The 17,656-nt window shown below is 44.6% G+C and overlaps 1 protein-coding gene across 3 annotated transcripts in view; it reads right to left on the reverse strand.

Annotated features, from left to right (window-relative positions):
- Positions 1 to 43: 43 nt before the first annotated feature.
- UBP1 (upstream binding protein 1) overlaps positions 44 to 17,656 on the reverse strand; it is a 58,022-nt gene continuing 40,409 nt past the window's right edge. For all 3 annotated transcript variants that reach the window (XM_059162205.1, XM_059162204.1, XM_059162207.1), the window contains 8 exons: positions 14,754 to 14,857; positions 12,608 to 12,662; positions 12,243 to 12,336; positions 8,480 to 8,570; positions 7,849 to 7,964; positions 5,613 to 5,755; positions 4,602 to 4,653; positions 44 to 2,006 (listed from right to left, as the gene is read on the reverse strand). In XM_059162205.1, coding sequence (XP_059018188.1) covers positions 1,969 to 2,006; positions 4,602 to 4,653; positions 5,613 to 5,755; positions 7,849 to 7,964; positions 8,480 to 8,570; positions 12,243 to 12,336; positions 12,608 to 12,662; positions 14,754 to 14,857 — 693 coding nt within the window. In that variant the 3' untranslated portion in view covers positions 44 to 1,968. The remainder of the gene's footprint in view (positions 2,007 to 4,601; positions 4,654 to 5,612; positions 5,756 to 7,848; positions 7,965 to 8,479; positions 8,571 to 12,242; positions 12,337 to 12,607; positions 12,663 to 14,753; positions 14,858 to 17,656) is intronic.

The following is a 17,656-nucleotide window of genomic DNA, read 5'->3' on the forward strand; positions in this document are numbered from 1 at the left end:
GAGGGGACACCGTTAGGACGTGTGATTTTAAATGAGACACGCATTTACAAAACAATCGGAAAACATTTATTATACTGAAATGTATACATCCTACTATTAAAAAAACAAAGTAGCAAATCTGCTGGTGCCATAATTTAACCTGCTTCACTGGGACAGACTAATGGTCAATGCTGCTTAGTATAATTTCAAGTTCAATGAGCTTTTAAGTGTAACCCCACTTCTAAAACCTGACGAGGAATTCAAAATAGCACACAGCATTAAATGACATTTATTTCCGTGTATCTTTGAGACTCAAAAAGAAATGCTAAAATAAACAGACAAGCAAAAACAAATATGCTCACTTCTTCCAAGTGATTGGTACAGAAAACGTGTTCATATGGAAGCAAAGGGAGATGACAGAAAGGATGGTTCCTCTGCTTTTAGGTTCTATAGGAGTTACAGATATTTTCAAACTGAAGATGAAAATATTTAGAGACTGGGCTTCTCTGTATCCAATAACCCTTTAAGAATTAAACACAAAAGGTCAAAGCTTTTACCCACTGAAGTAGTTTGTCTTCTGGGGGATTTCAAAGCCTAAATTACTCATTCCTATTTCTGCCTGAACAAAGGTTAAGATTCGAATAAACACATTCAGAACCAAAACAGCTGGGTAACTGGTCAGAGCTGCTATAGTTAAAGGGAAACCAAAGTCCGCTACACCACATGTGGGCCTCACAGATGCTTGCTGGTGTGCATGGGGAAGGCTTCGGGCAGAGCGAAGCAAGAAAGGAAAATTGCAAAAGCAGTGGACTCCCTTTAAGAAGTGTACTGGCAGACAAGCATTTGGTTTTGTGGAAGAGGCACCCTTTTTTATAGAAAAAGAAGTTATTATGTGGTGTATAAGAAAGCCTCTTAAATAATCACCAAAATATTTACCCATGATTGTACTAAAGCTCGTCGTATTTCAGAAGTGTGGGCGTTATTTTTATGGTACAATTTAGTGTTTCATTTATGACATCTCATTTGCCACAAATAATTTCAACTTGTTGATAATGAAGACCCCTTAACAGCAAGTCAGAAACGGCCATACATTTCCCCCTACCTAGGTCACCTGTTTCCATTGTCTGGGACAGGGCTTTAAAAACATTCAGGAACAGGGAGGGGTGGGGTGGGGAGGGGAGGGACAGAGAAAGGGAGGAATACCACACGAGTTTAAAAGGCAAGGGACTTCAAAAATGAAAACCAGAAACAAAACTCTAAAAATGGAAGCAGAAGCAAAAGGTTTTCAATAAATCTGTGACAAAGCAAAAACACAAAAGTCTTTGTACCTATTAGGATTTACACTGATCCTCTCACCAAGGTACTCTTGATAATGCAGTTTGCTCCAAGCCCGCCTTCCTGGCTCGGATCTTTCCCCATCTGGCACGAGCCCGTCACACACACCCTTAGACATGATTTCTTCCGAGAAGGTGCCAAGCCTCTTACCTGACCCCTGATCGCGGTCTCGGCACATCGCATCTGCAGACAGATTCCGTGCTGGCTCCACAACAGCACTGTCCCCCACCCCTGCTCTGGGTCAGCATAAGGTTCAGGCAATAAAAGCCAAACTGGCACAGAAAGGTAAATGCCCACAGTACGTTTTTACATTCATTTCCAAACCGCATACAGTGTAAAAAGACAGCAAAGGCTGCTTCTAGGAACTGTATCTACTGGCCTCTGCCAGAGAAGCAGGCAGCCCCGCTGGCACGTGGCCCCAGAGCCGCACGCGTGCTGTCCCGACGTGCTCACTCTCACGAGGATGCTTGGCTATGGCAGTGACAGTGAGGAGATTCGCCTCTCATACAGCTCATTAGAAAGGTCATCTTGTGTTTTCAATATGAAACATTTCATACGGTAAAATCCAATCCCAAGACTTCTTGGATTCAGTCTTCACACACTTTTAAGCGTGACTTTATTTGGTACTGAATATAGTTCAGACTAAGTACAACATCACTTCAAAACTATGTGGATACCATCACCGTTCTCAGCTGCAGGAAAAGGAAAGAAATGTGACACACAGTTCTTTTCGGCGGGCTTAGGAAAATCAAGGCCATTAAACTGCAAACTCTCAGAAAGCTATAGCTTCCCTTCCCAATTCAAATTACCTTGAAATAAGTCTAGAGAGAGAGCATCTGCACAATCCCTGTTGGGGTATTTGACTTTCTGGTGTGGGGCCCATGTGCCCATGAGCAGCAGTACCCCTGCTGCCTGTCTGCTCCGGGGCAGGGGGGATTGAGACAAGCGCCAGCATGGTGTGAGTGAGGGGGTGGGGGCTGGGAGTGGCGCAGACTCCTGGGCAGGCCCCAGGCCAGCCAACACCACATGACACACGCACACTGGATGCTTCCATCCATCTTTCCTGGAAATGAAGTTTTTACCTCCTCAGAAGCAGATCTGAGACATTCTGAAAAAATCACTACTTTTGTCTGGTGGCCTAGTGTTTCTCAGGAAATGGCTGGAAGTAGTACAGGCATTCATCACAGAACAAAAATGTTTTCGTGAGGACAGGAGTCTGAATAACATGCTGCGATTGGAGGGGATGTGCTAAGATGTCTGACATTAGCAACATCCACTGCTTTCTTAGAACACAATTATATGATTACAGTAAGACTTTCCTTTTTTAGACCATTTGAGTTGTGGAAAGTAAAAGCTGTATTGCTTTGACGACAAAATTCTGAGCAGAAGAGTGCTAAGCACAAGAGGCTATGACAGTGAAAGAGGGAGTGAGCCAGCTCAGGTGAAGCTACTGTGCCTACCGGAACAGTGTGCCTACGGAATGGCAAACACAAGATGCCATGCACACGTGAAGCTGACCAGGCGCTGCTGTTTTGGACTCCATCCTTCGAGAGGGACTCCTGGGAAAGGGGGACACAGCGCCTTGCTCTCTGAGGTGCAGCTTTTGTGTTAGGCCTGGATTTGGCTCTTAACCCACTGGATTTTAAAAAGTCTCCTCATATAAAAATTTTGCATTTAAAAATCCCTCCATTAGCCCTCTGAGCCCCATCCGGGCCCTCCTTCAGTATTTTTCCCTAAATAACTGCAATGCCTTCCATGGCTTAGAGTCACTGTGGATATACTAAAGGCTTCCAAATTCCATCTCAAGTCCAGGCCTTTCCTGCCCACTCCAGATGGGAATAATTAACTGCCAACCTGGCCTTTCCAAGCACATATAAAATGGAACTCTTGACTGTGTCTCCCCCAACCAGTCCTGCTTCTCTACTAGGTACACCGTCTGCCCACTGGCTCTTAACAAGAGTTACTGCCACAGTGCCACTCAACTGTGGAGCCCAACAGGACCTGCCCATAAATGTGTCAGACCCCAGTGACCTCTCCTGCCTCCAGCTTTCCTCCAATTCCCATCTGCTTTCACAGAGTCGTAAGAGTGGAAGAAAAGAGCGCCTGGGTGGCTCAGTTGGTTAAGCCACTGCCTTCGCTTGGGTCATGATCCCGGAGACCCAGGATCAAGTCCCACATTAGGCTCCCAGCTCTGCGGGGAGTCTGCTTCTCCCTCTGACCTTCTCCCCTCTCTTGCTCTCTCTCTCTCTCAAACAAGTAAAACTTCAAAATCTTAAAAAAAAAAAAAAAAAAAAGTGGAAGAAAAAACCTCATCCCATTCCTCCTTTGTTGAAACAACTTCACTGATGTCTCCAATGCATTTCAAATAAAATCTCAGCTACCCTCATGCCCAGGTCCTGCACACCAGACCACAGCTCGTACTCTGACTCTTGCTCTGTGTGCCCCGCATACTGTGTGGCAACAACACGGCCTTTGCTTGGCCCTGCACAGCAGCCTGGTGCTTTCCTGTGCACACAGCCTTACACCACCTTGGGGTGTTCCTCAGGTGGGCATCTCCCCTAACTCTTCAAGTCTCAGCATTATAACACCTCCTCAGAGAGGCTTTGCCCATCCCCTCCAAGTCCCCCCTACCCAGCAGCCCCTTAAACACAAGCACCTCCCACTTACCCACTCCTCCAAGGTACTTAAAAGATTTTGTAATTGCATGGATCTGGTGGCTAATTCTGGTTTGCTTTCCCTACCAGGAGTTCCATGGAGTGTTTTGTTAAAGACCTTTCTAGGGGCGCCTGGGTGGCTCAGTGGGTTAAGCCGCTGCCTTCGGCTCGGGTCATGATCTCAGGGTCCTGGGATCGAGTCCCGCATCGGGCTCTCTGCTCAGCAGGGAGCCTGCTTCTTCCTCTCTCTCTCTCTCTCTCTCTCTGCCTGCCTCTATGCCTACTTGTGATCTCTCTCTCTGTCAAATTAAAAAAACAAACAAACAAACAAAAAAAACTTAAAAAAAAAAAGACTTTTCTAGCACCAAAAGCTGTCTGACACAAGGTACTCAAGAAAATGGTGGCTGAATTCAGTACTTTTTCCCAATAATCTGGGACTGACTCCCCTTTCCTTATTTGTTAGTTAGTTTCTATTACAACCACTAGAAATATTCTCTTGATTCATTTTTCAAACTCTTAAAACCAGTAAGCCAGCATTTTCAAAAGTAAGCACACAAGGTGACTACTGATTACAAGCACACACCATCTTTCATGATTTCAGCATTCCAAGACACATGCATTCATGCAAAGTACCTTTTACTGTGAAGAATAAAAAACAACTCTCATCTTGAAAGTTCTGAACCATCTAGAAAGATAAAGCAGATAACAATTAAGATCCAACTGTTTTTTTCCTGAGCTGATCAGAAAAGAGTAGAATTAGCAGCTCCAGGAAAATGTCATCATCTATATGCTGTTGCACAAATACAGAACTCAGTTGTCAATACAGTAACTCATGAAGGCAGCATGAGGTGGTAAACATTCGCACCTGCTACACTGGCAGGGCCTCAGGCTGACCAGGCGTGCCCACGTCTGGTCCCTGAGATAGCACCACAACCCACCTGACCCACTGGGAGCTTTCCTGGCCAGGTCCTGTAACAACTCTTAACAAAGAGTCACAGCGTTAGTGGTCTATTATTACCTGTTTGTTGCTGAACACTGAGAGTACCTTAACATTTTTAAAAATCAATCATCAGGGACACCTCAGTGGCTCAGTCAGTTAAGCACCTGCCTTCAGCTCAGGTCATGATCCCAGGGCCCTCGGATCGAGCCCCCATCAGGCTCCCTGCTCAGTGGGGACTCTGCTTCTCCTTCGCCTTCTGTTCCCTGCCACCATTTGGGCTTTGTCTCTCTCAAATTAAAAAAAAAAAATATATATATATATATAAATATATATATATATATATTTTTTTTTTTTAAAGATTTTTTAATAAAGATCAATCATCCAATAGTGGACAAAAGGAAAACACTTCTGACATAAAATGGGCCAAAGCCATGCTAACCCCGAAGTTCCCAGTGAGTGTCTAAGGGAGGGTAGGGGAGCAGAGGGGCCAAAGCCACAGATCTGGGTTTATATTCCTTGTATCACCAGGAGATCTGAAACTCCTGGTTTTAGATTCTTACAAATTTGACACCAGCTCTTTAAAATGGATTCTCCGGAGTACTTCCATAAAGGGATCACAGAATTTTTCCATAGTTTTTCAGTGATAAAGAGAAAGGATATGCCAGTGTGGAAGGGAAAAGCGATGGCATGCAAGTTCATATTACCTGATCGCTAACAAGAATGTGAATACCGGTGGGCCCCTGTCTGTAGACCTGGTTAATCTGGTGGAAAGGAATATTAAACACCAATGCAAGTTTTCGAGCAACTTCTGAAGCAACCATTTCTTCCAAGTAGATTGCATGATAAACTGAAATAAAAAATAAGTAGCTTTTTAGCAGTAATTGTTGATCTGTTTTCCACCTCATCTCTAAGACCACCACTTTCAAAGTATTAAAAAATATATATATATAAATTAAAAACAGGAACTAGTATTTCTTTCCTCCCTTACCCACTACTGAAATAATAATAAGGTCACAGGTACAATTTAATAAATGTTAACAGTAATATCTGTACAAAAGGATTTGAAGTTTTCATTTTTCTTAAAAAACAAAAAGGAATTAACTGCAAATGGGCACAGGGGACTTTATGGAGTAATGGGACTAAAACCTGATGGTGGTAGTGACTGCAAAACTCTCAATTTACTAAAATATCCTTAACTGGACACTTACAATGGAAGGATTTTATGGTAAATTACAGCTGAAGAAAACAGTTTTCAAATTATCATGTGTGTCTAGCAATATATAAAAAAACCTCTGTCACTGTTGATTCAGTAATCCTACTACTGGAAATTTATCCGAAGGAATCCCCCAGAGAATGAAACATGGTACAGAAGACACCACATAAAAAGCTAAGGATGTGAACCATGATGCCTGCTGCTGCGTCCTCCAGAGGCCTGTGTTTCTGGAACATTTCACTTAGCAGCAGCTGTCATCTGCTGCCAAGTGCATCTGCAGTGAGCACGGCTCTTACAGGTCCTGCTCGGTCATGGACTCAAGCCAGCCAGTGAGCAGATCATCACGCTAGAACTCTCCAGCACCTTCCCCAAACAGGAGGGTTTCTCGTGTGCTTACAGTAACGGAAACCTCTGCTAATTACACATTATGGAAAGCTTCGAATGTGGAACTATAGTCAAGGGGAGACAGAGCTGATCTAGAGCAGAGTCCCCGAACTAAAGCCTGTGTAAGCCCAGGGCTGCCCTCACTTGTTCTTTTCCAACAGAACTGTATCAGAATGTGGCCGCGCCCATCACTTTGTCTGGTGGGAAAGAGCCTCCAGAGTCCACAAGGTCAAGGCATTTCCTACTGGCCTCTTAAGGAAGTCTGCTGGAAATGCCCCTGCCCTAGGGGTAAGCTGGCCAACATTTCCTACATTCCTCCACAAACACCTTCCCAAGTCCAACAGGCCTGACCACATAGACATAAATGATACACAAGATCCTGATACCTGGAGAGCTCCTTTAGAATTTTATCCTTTCAGATTAACTTTATCATCTTCAGTCTTCAAACTCACAGCTTTTAAAGTCAAAATGACACCAAGTGGAAAAGCTCCCAAGAGACTTGTGATTTTTCAAACACAAAGGGACACTTGTAGGTCTACCCGATTTCCTCTGTGAATTCCATAACATACTTCTTTCTGGAGAGTTCTGAGCGTGTTGCCCTTATTTTGCTTCAGAATAAGGGCAGAGGGGAGGTACCCAACCTTACAGGTGAGAAAACACATCCTTTAAAAGCTTAGCTACTTTTGTTTTTGAGGGCCATATTTAGAGGAGAGAAGGGCCAAGGTGTGTCTGCGCCCTCAGCCAGCACTCCATTTGTCTGCTGAGACTCAGGATGGAGATTTGATGGAGTGTGAGAACGGTGTCCCAAGGACATGGTGCCGCTCAGCACACAGCTCAGAGCACTGGCCGGCTGTCTGTTGGAGACAAGTCCACACACTGAGTGCTAGGACACATGTGAATCTCTGCACGTGTGATATTTTAAGGTTTTTCCCCAGTCAGTAAAATGGGGACGGGGGAGAGAAAGAAAAAAAAAAAAAGAAAAGAAAAACCCTCCTGCTTTCTTGCCAAGCTGCCAGTCATCATTTCAGTAAATCTGAGATTTAACGGGGGACTAAAAGCCAGCACAACTCCAAAAGGCATTCAAGCTGGTCTTTCACTTATTGGCACTTTCCGGCACAGAAAGCCAAATACAAAGGAGACTCAGAGAGTGGTGGAAAGAGCAGAGAAAGGCAGCTAGCTTCCCCTTTCCCGAGGCCTTGGCCCCAGCACCGCTGCCCCTCCTGCTGTCCGCAGTCCCACCCAGGCAGCTCAGTGGTCCTTCCAAGCCCCGCTCGGGACCTTCCTGCTTCTGACTCCGTGACAGAAAGGGTGTGATGGGAAGCTGTGATGCCCTCAGGACCCACCATAGGGCGTCCCACTGCCACTGTCGCCTCCGCCGCCAGCCGGCTGCTGGCCCTGCAGCGGTGAGCTGCTCGGCTGCTCCTGGCAGACATAGATGGTCAGGCGGGGCCTAACCGACCTGCAATCAGAAGACGCCCCACATGAGCGGATGGGAGAAAAGCCACAGCGGGTACAAAAGACCACTACAGGACTCTAAGTTCTATCTCCTTACGAGAACTTTACGGTATCATTTCTTTACACAAAATAAATGACTAATAAAAATATAAAAACACACACCTCACACCAACTATCACAGGTGGTCTAATCTGATGATCCAGACTCTAAACCACTGAGCTGGTGTGTCAGATACTGGTAAATTTAAGTTTCAAGATTAAGTCAGCGATTTAAAGTTAGTAAGATTCGATTGAATGGTCTTCAAGAAATCAGTACTGCGCGTGCGCGTTTCTACAGTCTTACAGTCTACCTCTGCCCTCATCAGTCCCTGCCCTGAGGGTGCACACAGAACAGTCTCCTCCCGAGCACGAGGCCCGACACCCCACAGCGCCCATGCCGGAAAGCATCCCACCAGAGCTCCCCACAAAAAAGTCTGTCCTCATCACAAGCCAACAGTTCCTTTTAAACGCTGTATTTTACCTGGACTTCAGGGAATTATAGAGCCGAATTCCATCGGCTGCACCACAAATTTGTACTAGATCCTCCTTTGTCAGTTTTAATAAGTCGGCACCTGGAGAACAGCAAAAAGAGCTTCTTTTCAGAGATGGAAAAACAACAGCACGACTAGTTACAGCATCAGTCTTCACACGGTGAACTGTCCCTCAGAACCATCATGGTCTCCTGTGTGTACACTCACAGACACAAACACAAGAGCATACACACACACTCCCTATCCCACAGAGAAAATAAATAAATAAATACATTGCTGGCGTTTCCATGTCCTGAATCAAGGAGGAGCGCAGAAGCCCAGATGCAGGTCAATCGGACAGATGAATGGGGCCTACAGGGCTGTCTGTTCCCAGTACACGACTTCACCACCCACCTTGTTTTGGCTGGCTGCTGGTTTTGTGGATAAGCAGGATTCTGACCCCTGATAATTAACCTTGAGGTCACAATAATAAGGTTTTATTTTACAAAAAGAGGAAATGGAAGTCTAGAGTTTTGGGGACCTGCCCAAGTTGGCTCCCTCTGAGTGATACTGCAACTTCCAAACATTCTGCAACATTACTTTCACAGAAGCCAATTTTAAAATGAAAGCGAAAACATGGCACAGACTCACACATTACACTTACGATTTCCCCAAATCACTGCTAAGTGTAAATAACATAGCTTCTAGGATCTGCTTCAAAATAGATTAGAAAAGTGGGATGGAAAAGAGTAGAGAGCAAAACCAACCAAAGGCTGGGATGGTTACAGGGAAGTTCATCCTCTCCTACTTTTTTATGTTTGTGTCCACAATCTCTTTTTTATTAACATTCAAGGTGTAGTTTATTGCTATAATTAAGATACCCTCTGGGATTAAGGCATGACTTCCATGCAATAAATACCCGCTTAGGTATGTAACAAGATCATGGGGTTATCTATTTTTGAAGGCTTGAAGGTGAGAGCCTGATAACTTCCTACCTTGTAAAAGAAATAAAGACCACAGAAGCCCACCTCCAGGAGGCACGAACACTAAAGGAGTCGTTTTCCAGAGCCAGGGAAGCAAAGACTGGCTATCTCCCCACTCTCTGCAGAGTCCCACAGCTGTGGCCAGAGATGTGTGTGTGAATCTCAACTCGCACAAAGAACTGGACAGACACTCGTGTGCACAGCCTTTTCTCAAGATGAATGGCCACAGGCTCTGAGCCAGCAGCTTCCTGCTCCTCCTCCCCATTCTGTTAGCTGGGCAGCTCCTGTGTAAGGGAAATGCAGGAGGCCAAGCCAAGGGAACGATGCTCACAGCAAAAAGAGCTGAAACTTCTCCAGACAGAAACCTGTATTCACGAAACAGGACCTCCCTTGGTTCCCACTGCCAGAGCTTTTTGTATGTACTCTGCTCTTCAAGTCTTTCCTATGAGGGTTCAAGATCCATCTTCCCCAGGGATGCCTGGGTGGCTCAGTTGGTTAAGCAGCTAGCTGCCTTCGGCTCAGGTCATGATCTCAGCGTCCTGGGATCGAGTCCCACTTTGGGCTCCTTGCTCTGCAGGGAGCCTGCTTCTCCCTATGCCTCTGCCTGCCACTCTGTCTACCTGTGCTTGCTCTAACTCTCTGACAAATAAATAAAATCTTTAAAAGATAAAAAAAAAGATCATTCCCAATGAAATTTTTAAATTTCCAATTTTTCACAAAGATATAGTAATATAAAAATATGGCTACAAGCTAGCAAGACTTTCATCCATTACTTTAATTTTAAAGGACAAAGGGCACCTGGGTGGTTAAGCGACTATCTTCAGCTTGGGTCACGGTCCTGGAGTTCCAGAATCGAGTCTCACATCAGGCTCCCTGCTCATCAGGGAGTCTGCTTCTCCCTCTGACCTTTCCCCTCTCATGCTCTCTCTCTCAAATAAATAAATAAATCTTCAAGAGACAAAGAACTACACAGGGAATGACTACCTGTAGAACAATAAACGGCTGACAGAAGAGGAAATCATGTTCTTTGTGCAATCAAGCTCTCCCCTAGGCCAGGTGTGTGCACATAGTTCTGTCCCTTCAAAGCCTTGCACTGCCCTGCCCTGGCCCCACAGCACCGAGGGCAAGGCAAGGTCTCTACCAGTTTACTGTGGCCCAGCAACTCTCAGCAGGTGTGTAGCCAGGAAAAGGGTCTCAGGGCCAAACACACTTGGGAAAATGCTGCCCCTGCCCCACATAGTCTATCACTATCTCTCCAAACAGGTTTCCTAGAGCACCACCTGGAGAAGCTCCACTTGGTTCCTTTTAAAATTCCATCAACAGGGGTGCTTGAGTGGCTCAGTCAGTTAAGCGTTTGACTCTTTGTTTCGACTGAGGTCCTGATCTCATAGGTCATGTGATCGAACCCTGTGTCAGGCTCCACACTCAGAGGGAGCCTGCTTGGATATTCTCTGCCTCTGCTCCTTCCCTGACTTGTGCTCTCTCTGTCTCTCCCTCATATAAATAAATAGAATCTTAAAAACAAACAAACAGGGTGCCTGGGTGGTTCAGTGGGTTAAGCCTCTGCCTTCAGCTCAGGTCATGGTCTCAGGGTCCTGGGATTAAGGCCCGCATCTGGCGCTCTGCTCAGGAGGGAGCCTGCTTTCCCCCCTCTCTCTGCCTGCCTCTCTGCCTACTTGTGATAACCAATAAATAAATAAATAAAATCTTTAAAAAACAAACCAAACAAACCCAAACAAACAAAAAAATACCAAAAAAACCCACCTACATACTCCCTTAGCTAACACTGCAAGAAAAAACTTGAACTTAAGTACACAGAAACCATATCCGAGTAGATTCATACCACACACTACTACTACATAGCAATAAAGAGGAACTACTGATATACATAATCACTTGGATGGACTCAAGGGCATTATCATGCTGAGCGGAGAAAAAGTCAGTCTCATAAGGTCACATATTCTGTGATTCCATGTATATAATAATAGTCTTGAAATGATAAAGTCCAAGAGACAAACCAGATTAAGGGCTGCCAGGGTGTAGGTATGGTGGGGGAGGGGGAGGGAAGCCTAAGGGAAATCCTTGTGGTGATGTCATAATTCTGTATCTTAACTTTGGTAGTGGTTATACGAGTCCATATGTTGATAAAATGACACAGACCTATATACACATGTTGCACCAATGTATATTTCCTAGTTGTTGTTGTTTTTTTTAATCTCCCTTGCTTCTTTTTTTTTTTTTAATTTTTAAAAAAAAACATTTTATTTATTTATTTGACAGAGATCACAAGTAGGCAGAGAGGCAGGCAGAGAGAGAGAGAGAGAGAGAGGAGGAAGCAGGCTCCCTGCTGAGCAGAGAGCCCAATGCAGGGCTCGATCCCAGGACCCTGGGATCATGACCTGGGCCAAAGGCAGAGGCTTAACCCAGGCGCCCCTCCTAGTTTTGCTATCATACTATGATTACATAAGAAATTGAGTGAAGGGTTCACAGAACATCTCTATCTTTGCAGAAGACAATAAGGCAAAATTACTTCAAAATGAAGTTAATAAAATGAGAGAAACTGGATAGAACTGTATACACCTGTACAAAGATGAAGGTACCTGAAACTAGTGAACTGGGAGACTACTGATGTCAGCTTCCTAACACAAGAGGAATGCAGGGATATCACCACTAGGTGAAACTGGTATGACTCCATCATAACTTCAAAAAATTTTTAAATCAAGGTTAATAAAAGTACAGAAACAAGCACAAAACACACATGTACACAAACATACACAAACACAAAACATACCTGAAAAATTGGAAAACAGTCTTGTGTAGGAAGAGAATCTGTTTTTGAGCAGCCATTGTTGGGTTTCCTGGATCGTGGCTGAAGGCTGAAGTTGCTATTAACAAGGAAAATGAACACAAACAGAAACTATTCAAACTTAATAAAAAACCCAAGTCACTGGCAAGTTATAAACATTTAAACAAAACACAGAAATACTCCAAGTTTAAAGCAAAAAAAAAACCCAAACAAAACCAAAAAACAAACCCACTCAAGAGGAGGACAGGTCTGATTACTCAGAGGCCCAAATGATGCCTCAAGCCCCTGTAAGAGCCTCAAAAATGCAGGCCCCTTAGAGCATCGGACAGCTTCAGGATGAGGACACTTACTTCACTGGAGGCCTGTGAAACTCCATCTCCCTGATGGTTTGGGGAAGAAGAATTGCTGGGGAGAAGAGAAGGAAGGAGAGGAGAATTATTATACACACACACACTTAAAACCAAGACATTAAAGGCTATTAAACTGGGTCAGTGTAACATAATACTGTAGGACAGAGCGTGTAGATCTGTGATTGAGAATGCTGGCACCACTGGTCAGGCAGTGAGTATGAGGAAAGTAACAGGAGGCTGTTCAGCAAGCGCCTCATCCTCCTCTTCTCTAGCAGTTCCAAGTAAGAACTTCAAGTTTTAGGAAACAAAAGGATTCCAATTATTTCAGGGGTGCCAGGAAAATGAAGGAAACTCATTCATTTTAGTAAGAAAATTATATGAGAAATCAAGATAGAGTTAAAAGTAACTGCAAAATACAAACACACGTACACTCACACACTTAATAAAATAAGGAGGTCCAAGAAATAGTCCTAAATAAAAATGAAAAATGATCATCTGTTTAATTAATATATTTACCCATGATTAATGAAGGGGAAATTCAGGGAAGCAAAAGGAACAAAGGCGTGCCACTCTCCTTGAGTTTTTAAGATCAAACAAAAATGAAGACAACTCCACAGGGAGTGTGGCGCCTTCCTGGTCCTGGGCTCAGACTCCTTTCTTAGCACCTGTACTTCAGTTATGTAAGTTATGATGCTGACGTGACTCTCCCTCTCGGCCTACACAGACAGGGAAGGTGTGTGTCACCCGGAGAGCACAGCTCCTGGCCAGCACAGGGCGAAGCTGCTCCCAGAAGCTGTGTGCTCAGCCAGCAGTGCAGGAGCCCAGAGCCCGCCTCTGAAGTCATGACCTCTGCCCAAGACCACTCGGCCTGGGCTGTAAGACAAGAATGGCCCCCACATGGGGACATGCCAGTCCCTGGGCTCTCCAACGTAGAGTCCAAGAGTGTGTTCCTCCTCGTAAAGCACAAAGATCTACAAGATGAGCTGCCTGCTGCTCTACTCATCTTCACAGGAAAAAACATGTTTTTTGTGTTCTTATCAGACTCTGTTACAGACAGGATATTTGTGTTCCCTCAAAATGCATACACTGACCATCCTCACACACACCCCTGCCCCCTCACCCCGCATGACAGTGAGGAGGCGGCGCCCCAGGGAGGGACCAGGAAGGCGAGATCAAAAGGGCATCTGCTCCACTGCGTGAGAACCCAGGTGGCACGGGCAACCTGGAGGGCCCTCACCAGAACCACCCAGACCTCACACTTCCAGTTCCACAACTGCAACAAACAAGTTTCTGTTGTCTCTAAGTCCCTGATCTGGTGTTCTGTCATAGTAGCCACAGCTGACAAAGACAGACCTGTTGGTGTGGCCAGAGTGTAAGAAAAAGAACCTTTCCCTCCCAATCTTGTATATTTTTCCCTTCCCAGTGAGAAACCTCCCAACAACAGGGCACTTCTGATCTGACCTGCTCGGGATCAGCTCTTCAGCAGAGCCCCAGGAAGGCAAGCCCACTCCCACCTCCGGCACCACGTGGCACCTACAGGACCCATGTGACAGCATCCCCTGCCCCCACCCAGAGCCCACAGGGTTTACAGATGCCAATCACAGCCAGAGAATAAAACAGAACAAGTCCACCATCCCCAATTCTAAAACCACAGTAAAGTTTTAGAAATTGAAAGTCTTTCCTGTAAGTTTAAAGACTTACCATAATAAAGAAAGAAGTAAATAGTCTGTGTAACGTGAGGCAGAAAAAGCAGAGCAGGAACAGCTCTCTGATATGGTGCGCACTGAAGACAGATGTACTTTATATTAAATGCAATCTGAACCCATCCGAGTCACAGTTTCACCTTAATAACTCACTGTCCACTATCCACGAACTCCATTCATGTTCTTTTTCTCTCACAAAGAATGTACCTTGAAAATGCCTCCTTTTCTACCATTCCTACAGCTGTGAATGTATGAGGCATGAAGGGCGAAGAACAAAAAGGCTGGCAGGCAAAGAAAAGACCATTTTCCTCTCAAGCTGAGGTGGCTAGCTCCCATGACTATAAACCTCAGATATAAAAAAGAGGATGCTGAGAAGTGAGAGAGAGGGCAGTGAAGGAGCACAGTGTGGCCAGGCCCAGGTGAGCGACGGCACGAAGCGGTACCTGTCGGGGATGCTGCAAGTGCCCTGCTGTGGGGACGTGAAGGCGGGCGCTGTGGAAGGGCTGCTATTCACGTAGGCTGTGGGGGTATCGGGCCATGGAGAACACTAAGGATAGAAACAAAAATAAATTAATGAGATGCTTTTAGAAGTGTACGGAAAAAATATTTTCGTAAGTCACTCTCTAGTCTGGCCAAATGCGAGGTTATAAAACACAAGACACCTGACGCTCATCAAGCAACCTCACTGAAACATCAGATTTATTACTTCTGTGTGGCTTTACTTGCCACCCGCGACTACACACTGCTTAATCTCAGGGAAGACCTGAAGTGATGACAGCAGCAAAATGTATGCAGGCATTTTTAACGTACACTTCTGTACAGCTGACTTCTAAGAACTTTCACTCCCCACTTTATCAGTTCTGTAGCAGGTACCTATCAAAGTTTAGAACAGCAGAGGCAAGAATGGATTCACAAGCAGCATCTGACACCTATGGTGACCAGGACAGTGGCTCTGCCCCCCTAGCACTCCTTTGCCCACTAACCCAGAGCAGCCTGGCCAGTACCCCCTTGCTTTCTTTGGAATCCTCTAAGATTAATAATCCCCAAGCAAATAAGACAGGCCGGGCATCAACACACATCAACATGTACCATGCTGCCCATGTCTCTCTGTCTACATGTTTACTATTTACAGTTTCTGAAAGATGCACGGTGAACTAGGGTATTTTTCAACCCCATGTACCATTCTGACCAAAGATAGAGCAAAGATACAAAGACGCATTGATTATTACAATCAGGAGAGGTGAAAAAGCTAAAGTCAAAAGCATGCTGAGCGGGCTGAGCAAGCCAGGGCAGCCAAGGATGAGCCTTCAAACCTGAGCTATGTACAGAGCGAGTCCATCTCACTCCCGGATATTCCCTCTAGAATGAGTCTGTGTTAGGACATCCTCGGTTTCAAGGCCTCCTTCAGAATCACTGTGCTCCCATTTTACACAAAATAGTCGTCATACCTCACCATGGACAGGAGATAGAAAACCCTCCCCCAAATCAAGCAAAAGACCATTCAAAGACACTAGGATAAATTTTAAAAGTACGTGATCTAAAACAATTCTTCCAGTGGCACCAGGGTGGCTCGGTCAGTTAAGCGTCTGCCTTTGGCTCAGGTCAAGATCCCAGAGTCCTGGGATCAAGTCCCCACACTGGGCTCTGTGTTCAGTAGGGAGTCTGCTTCTCCCTCTGACCCCCTCCCCTCTCGCGTTCTCACTCACTCACTCTCTGAAATAAATAAAATCTTTGAAATAAATAAATAAATTCTAAAAATGTAAATTCTTCTGTATGTCAGGCAGTTTTCAAATCCTTGTCTTCAAAAACTGAAGGAGACCTGGTGTCAGCTGACACGTACTGAAATAATCTACCAGTTCATACAAAAATAGGTCACTGGGATTTTGTGCAGATAATTCAACAGGAATTTCAAGACTTGAATGACACCGATAAAAGAAAAATAAGCACATCTAAATGAAGTTTCTCTTATCTATTAAAAAAAATCTAGAATTTGATTGCATTCTATCCTGTCTCATTCTTCATGATATATTTCCAATAACATTTCTATTTTATAATTAAACAGCTGTTCATCAAAATGTGTATGATTTGTTGTTTTGATAAACTGGTACCAGTCATAAGTAGTTTTCAATTTCTTGGGCAGCCTGGGTAGCTCAGTCTGTAGAGCATGTGGCTCTTAATCTTGAGGTCATGAGTTCAAGCCTCACAATGATCTACCTAAAAAAAAAAAAAACTGCTCAACTGACAGGCTTTATGGTCAAAGGAAATTATAAATCTCAGTTTCTGTAAGTCTGTCATAAAGAAGTAACCAGGGTGGGGCACCTGGGTGGCTCAGTGGGTTAAAGCCTCTGCCTTCGGCTTAGATCATGATCTCAGGGTCCTGGGATTGAGCCCCGCATCAGGCTCTCTGCTCAGCAGGGAGCCTGCTTCCCTCTCTCTCTCTCTGCCTGCCTCTATGCCTACTTGTGATCTCTGTCAAATAAATAAAATCTTAAAAAAAAAAAAAAAAAAAAAAAAGGTAACCAGGGTGATAAAACATTAAGATTTTTAGGCAGGGACATCTTGGTGGTTCAGTCAGTTGTGCATCTGACTCTTGGTTTCAGCTCAGGTCATGATCTCAGGGTTGTGAGATTGAGCCCCATGTCAAGCTCAGTACCTCAGGAAGTCTGATTCTCTCCCTCTCCCTCTCCCCCCCTTTTGCCCCCTTACGCTTCCCCCTGCTCACTGCATGTGCTCTCTAATAAATCAATCAATCTTTAAAAAAAGATTTTCAGGGGCGCCTGGTGACTCAGTTGTTAAGCGCCTGCCTTTGGCTCAGGTCCCAATCCCAGGGTCCTAGGATCGAGCCCCGCAGGGACTCAGCAGGAAGCCTGTTTCTCTCTCTACAACTCTCCCCTCTTGTGTTCCCTCTCTCGATGCTACCTCTCTGTCAAATAAATAAATAAATCTTTAAAAAAGTAAAAAGTAAAGATTTTCAGGCATAAAAGTACATCATATTGGATGAAATTATTTATGGGGAGTGGAAGAGATCATGAAGGAAGAGTGGGATAAAATTTCAGACTTAACTAAAGAGCTTCATCATGAGTTATTTAAATGAATGATAATGGGTGTCAAATTGCTATGAATACACTTCCAAAAGTAGTATAGCAGTTTTATCTTAAATTATAATACAAATATTCATGATGCCAGAAAACTGTCTTCTTTGCAACTGTTTAGATTTATGATGAAAATTTTCACGTCAACCTGAAAACGTGCAAGGGAGTACATAGTTTTCAAAATTCTTTTGCGTGTAGAAGTGTCCAGACCCCAGTGTGAAGGAGCTAAGAGACTGTGAAGCACTGAGGGCAGA

The sequence above is a fragment of the Mustela lutreola genome, chromosome 2 (assembly GCF_030435805.1).
Source record: "Mustela lutreola isolate mMusLut2 chromosome 2, mMusLut2.pri, whole genome shotgun sequence".
In the NCBI taxonomy this organism is placed as follows: Eukaryota; Metazoa; Chordata; class Mammalia; order Carnivora; family Mustelidae; genus Mustela; species Mustela lutreola.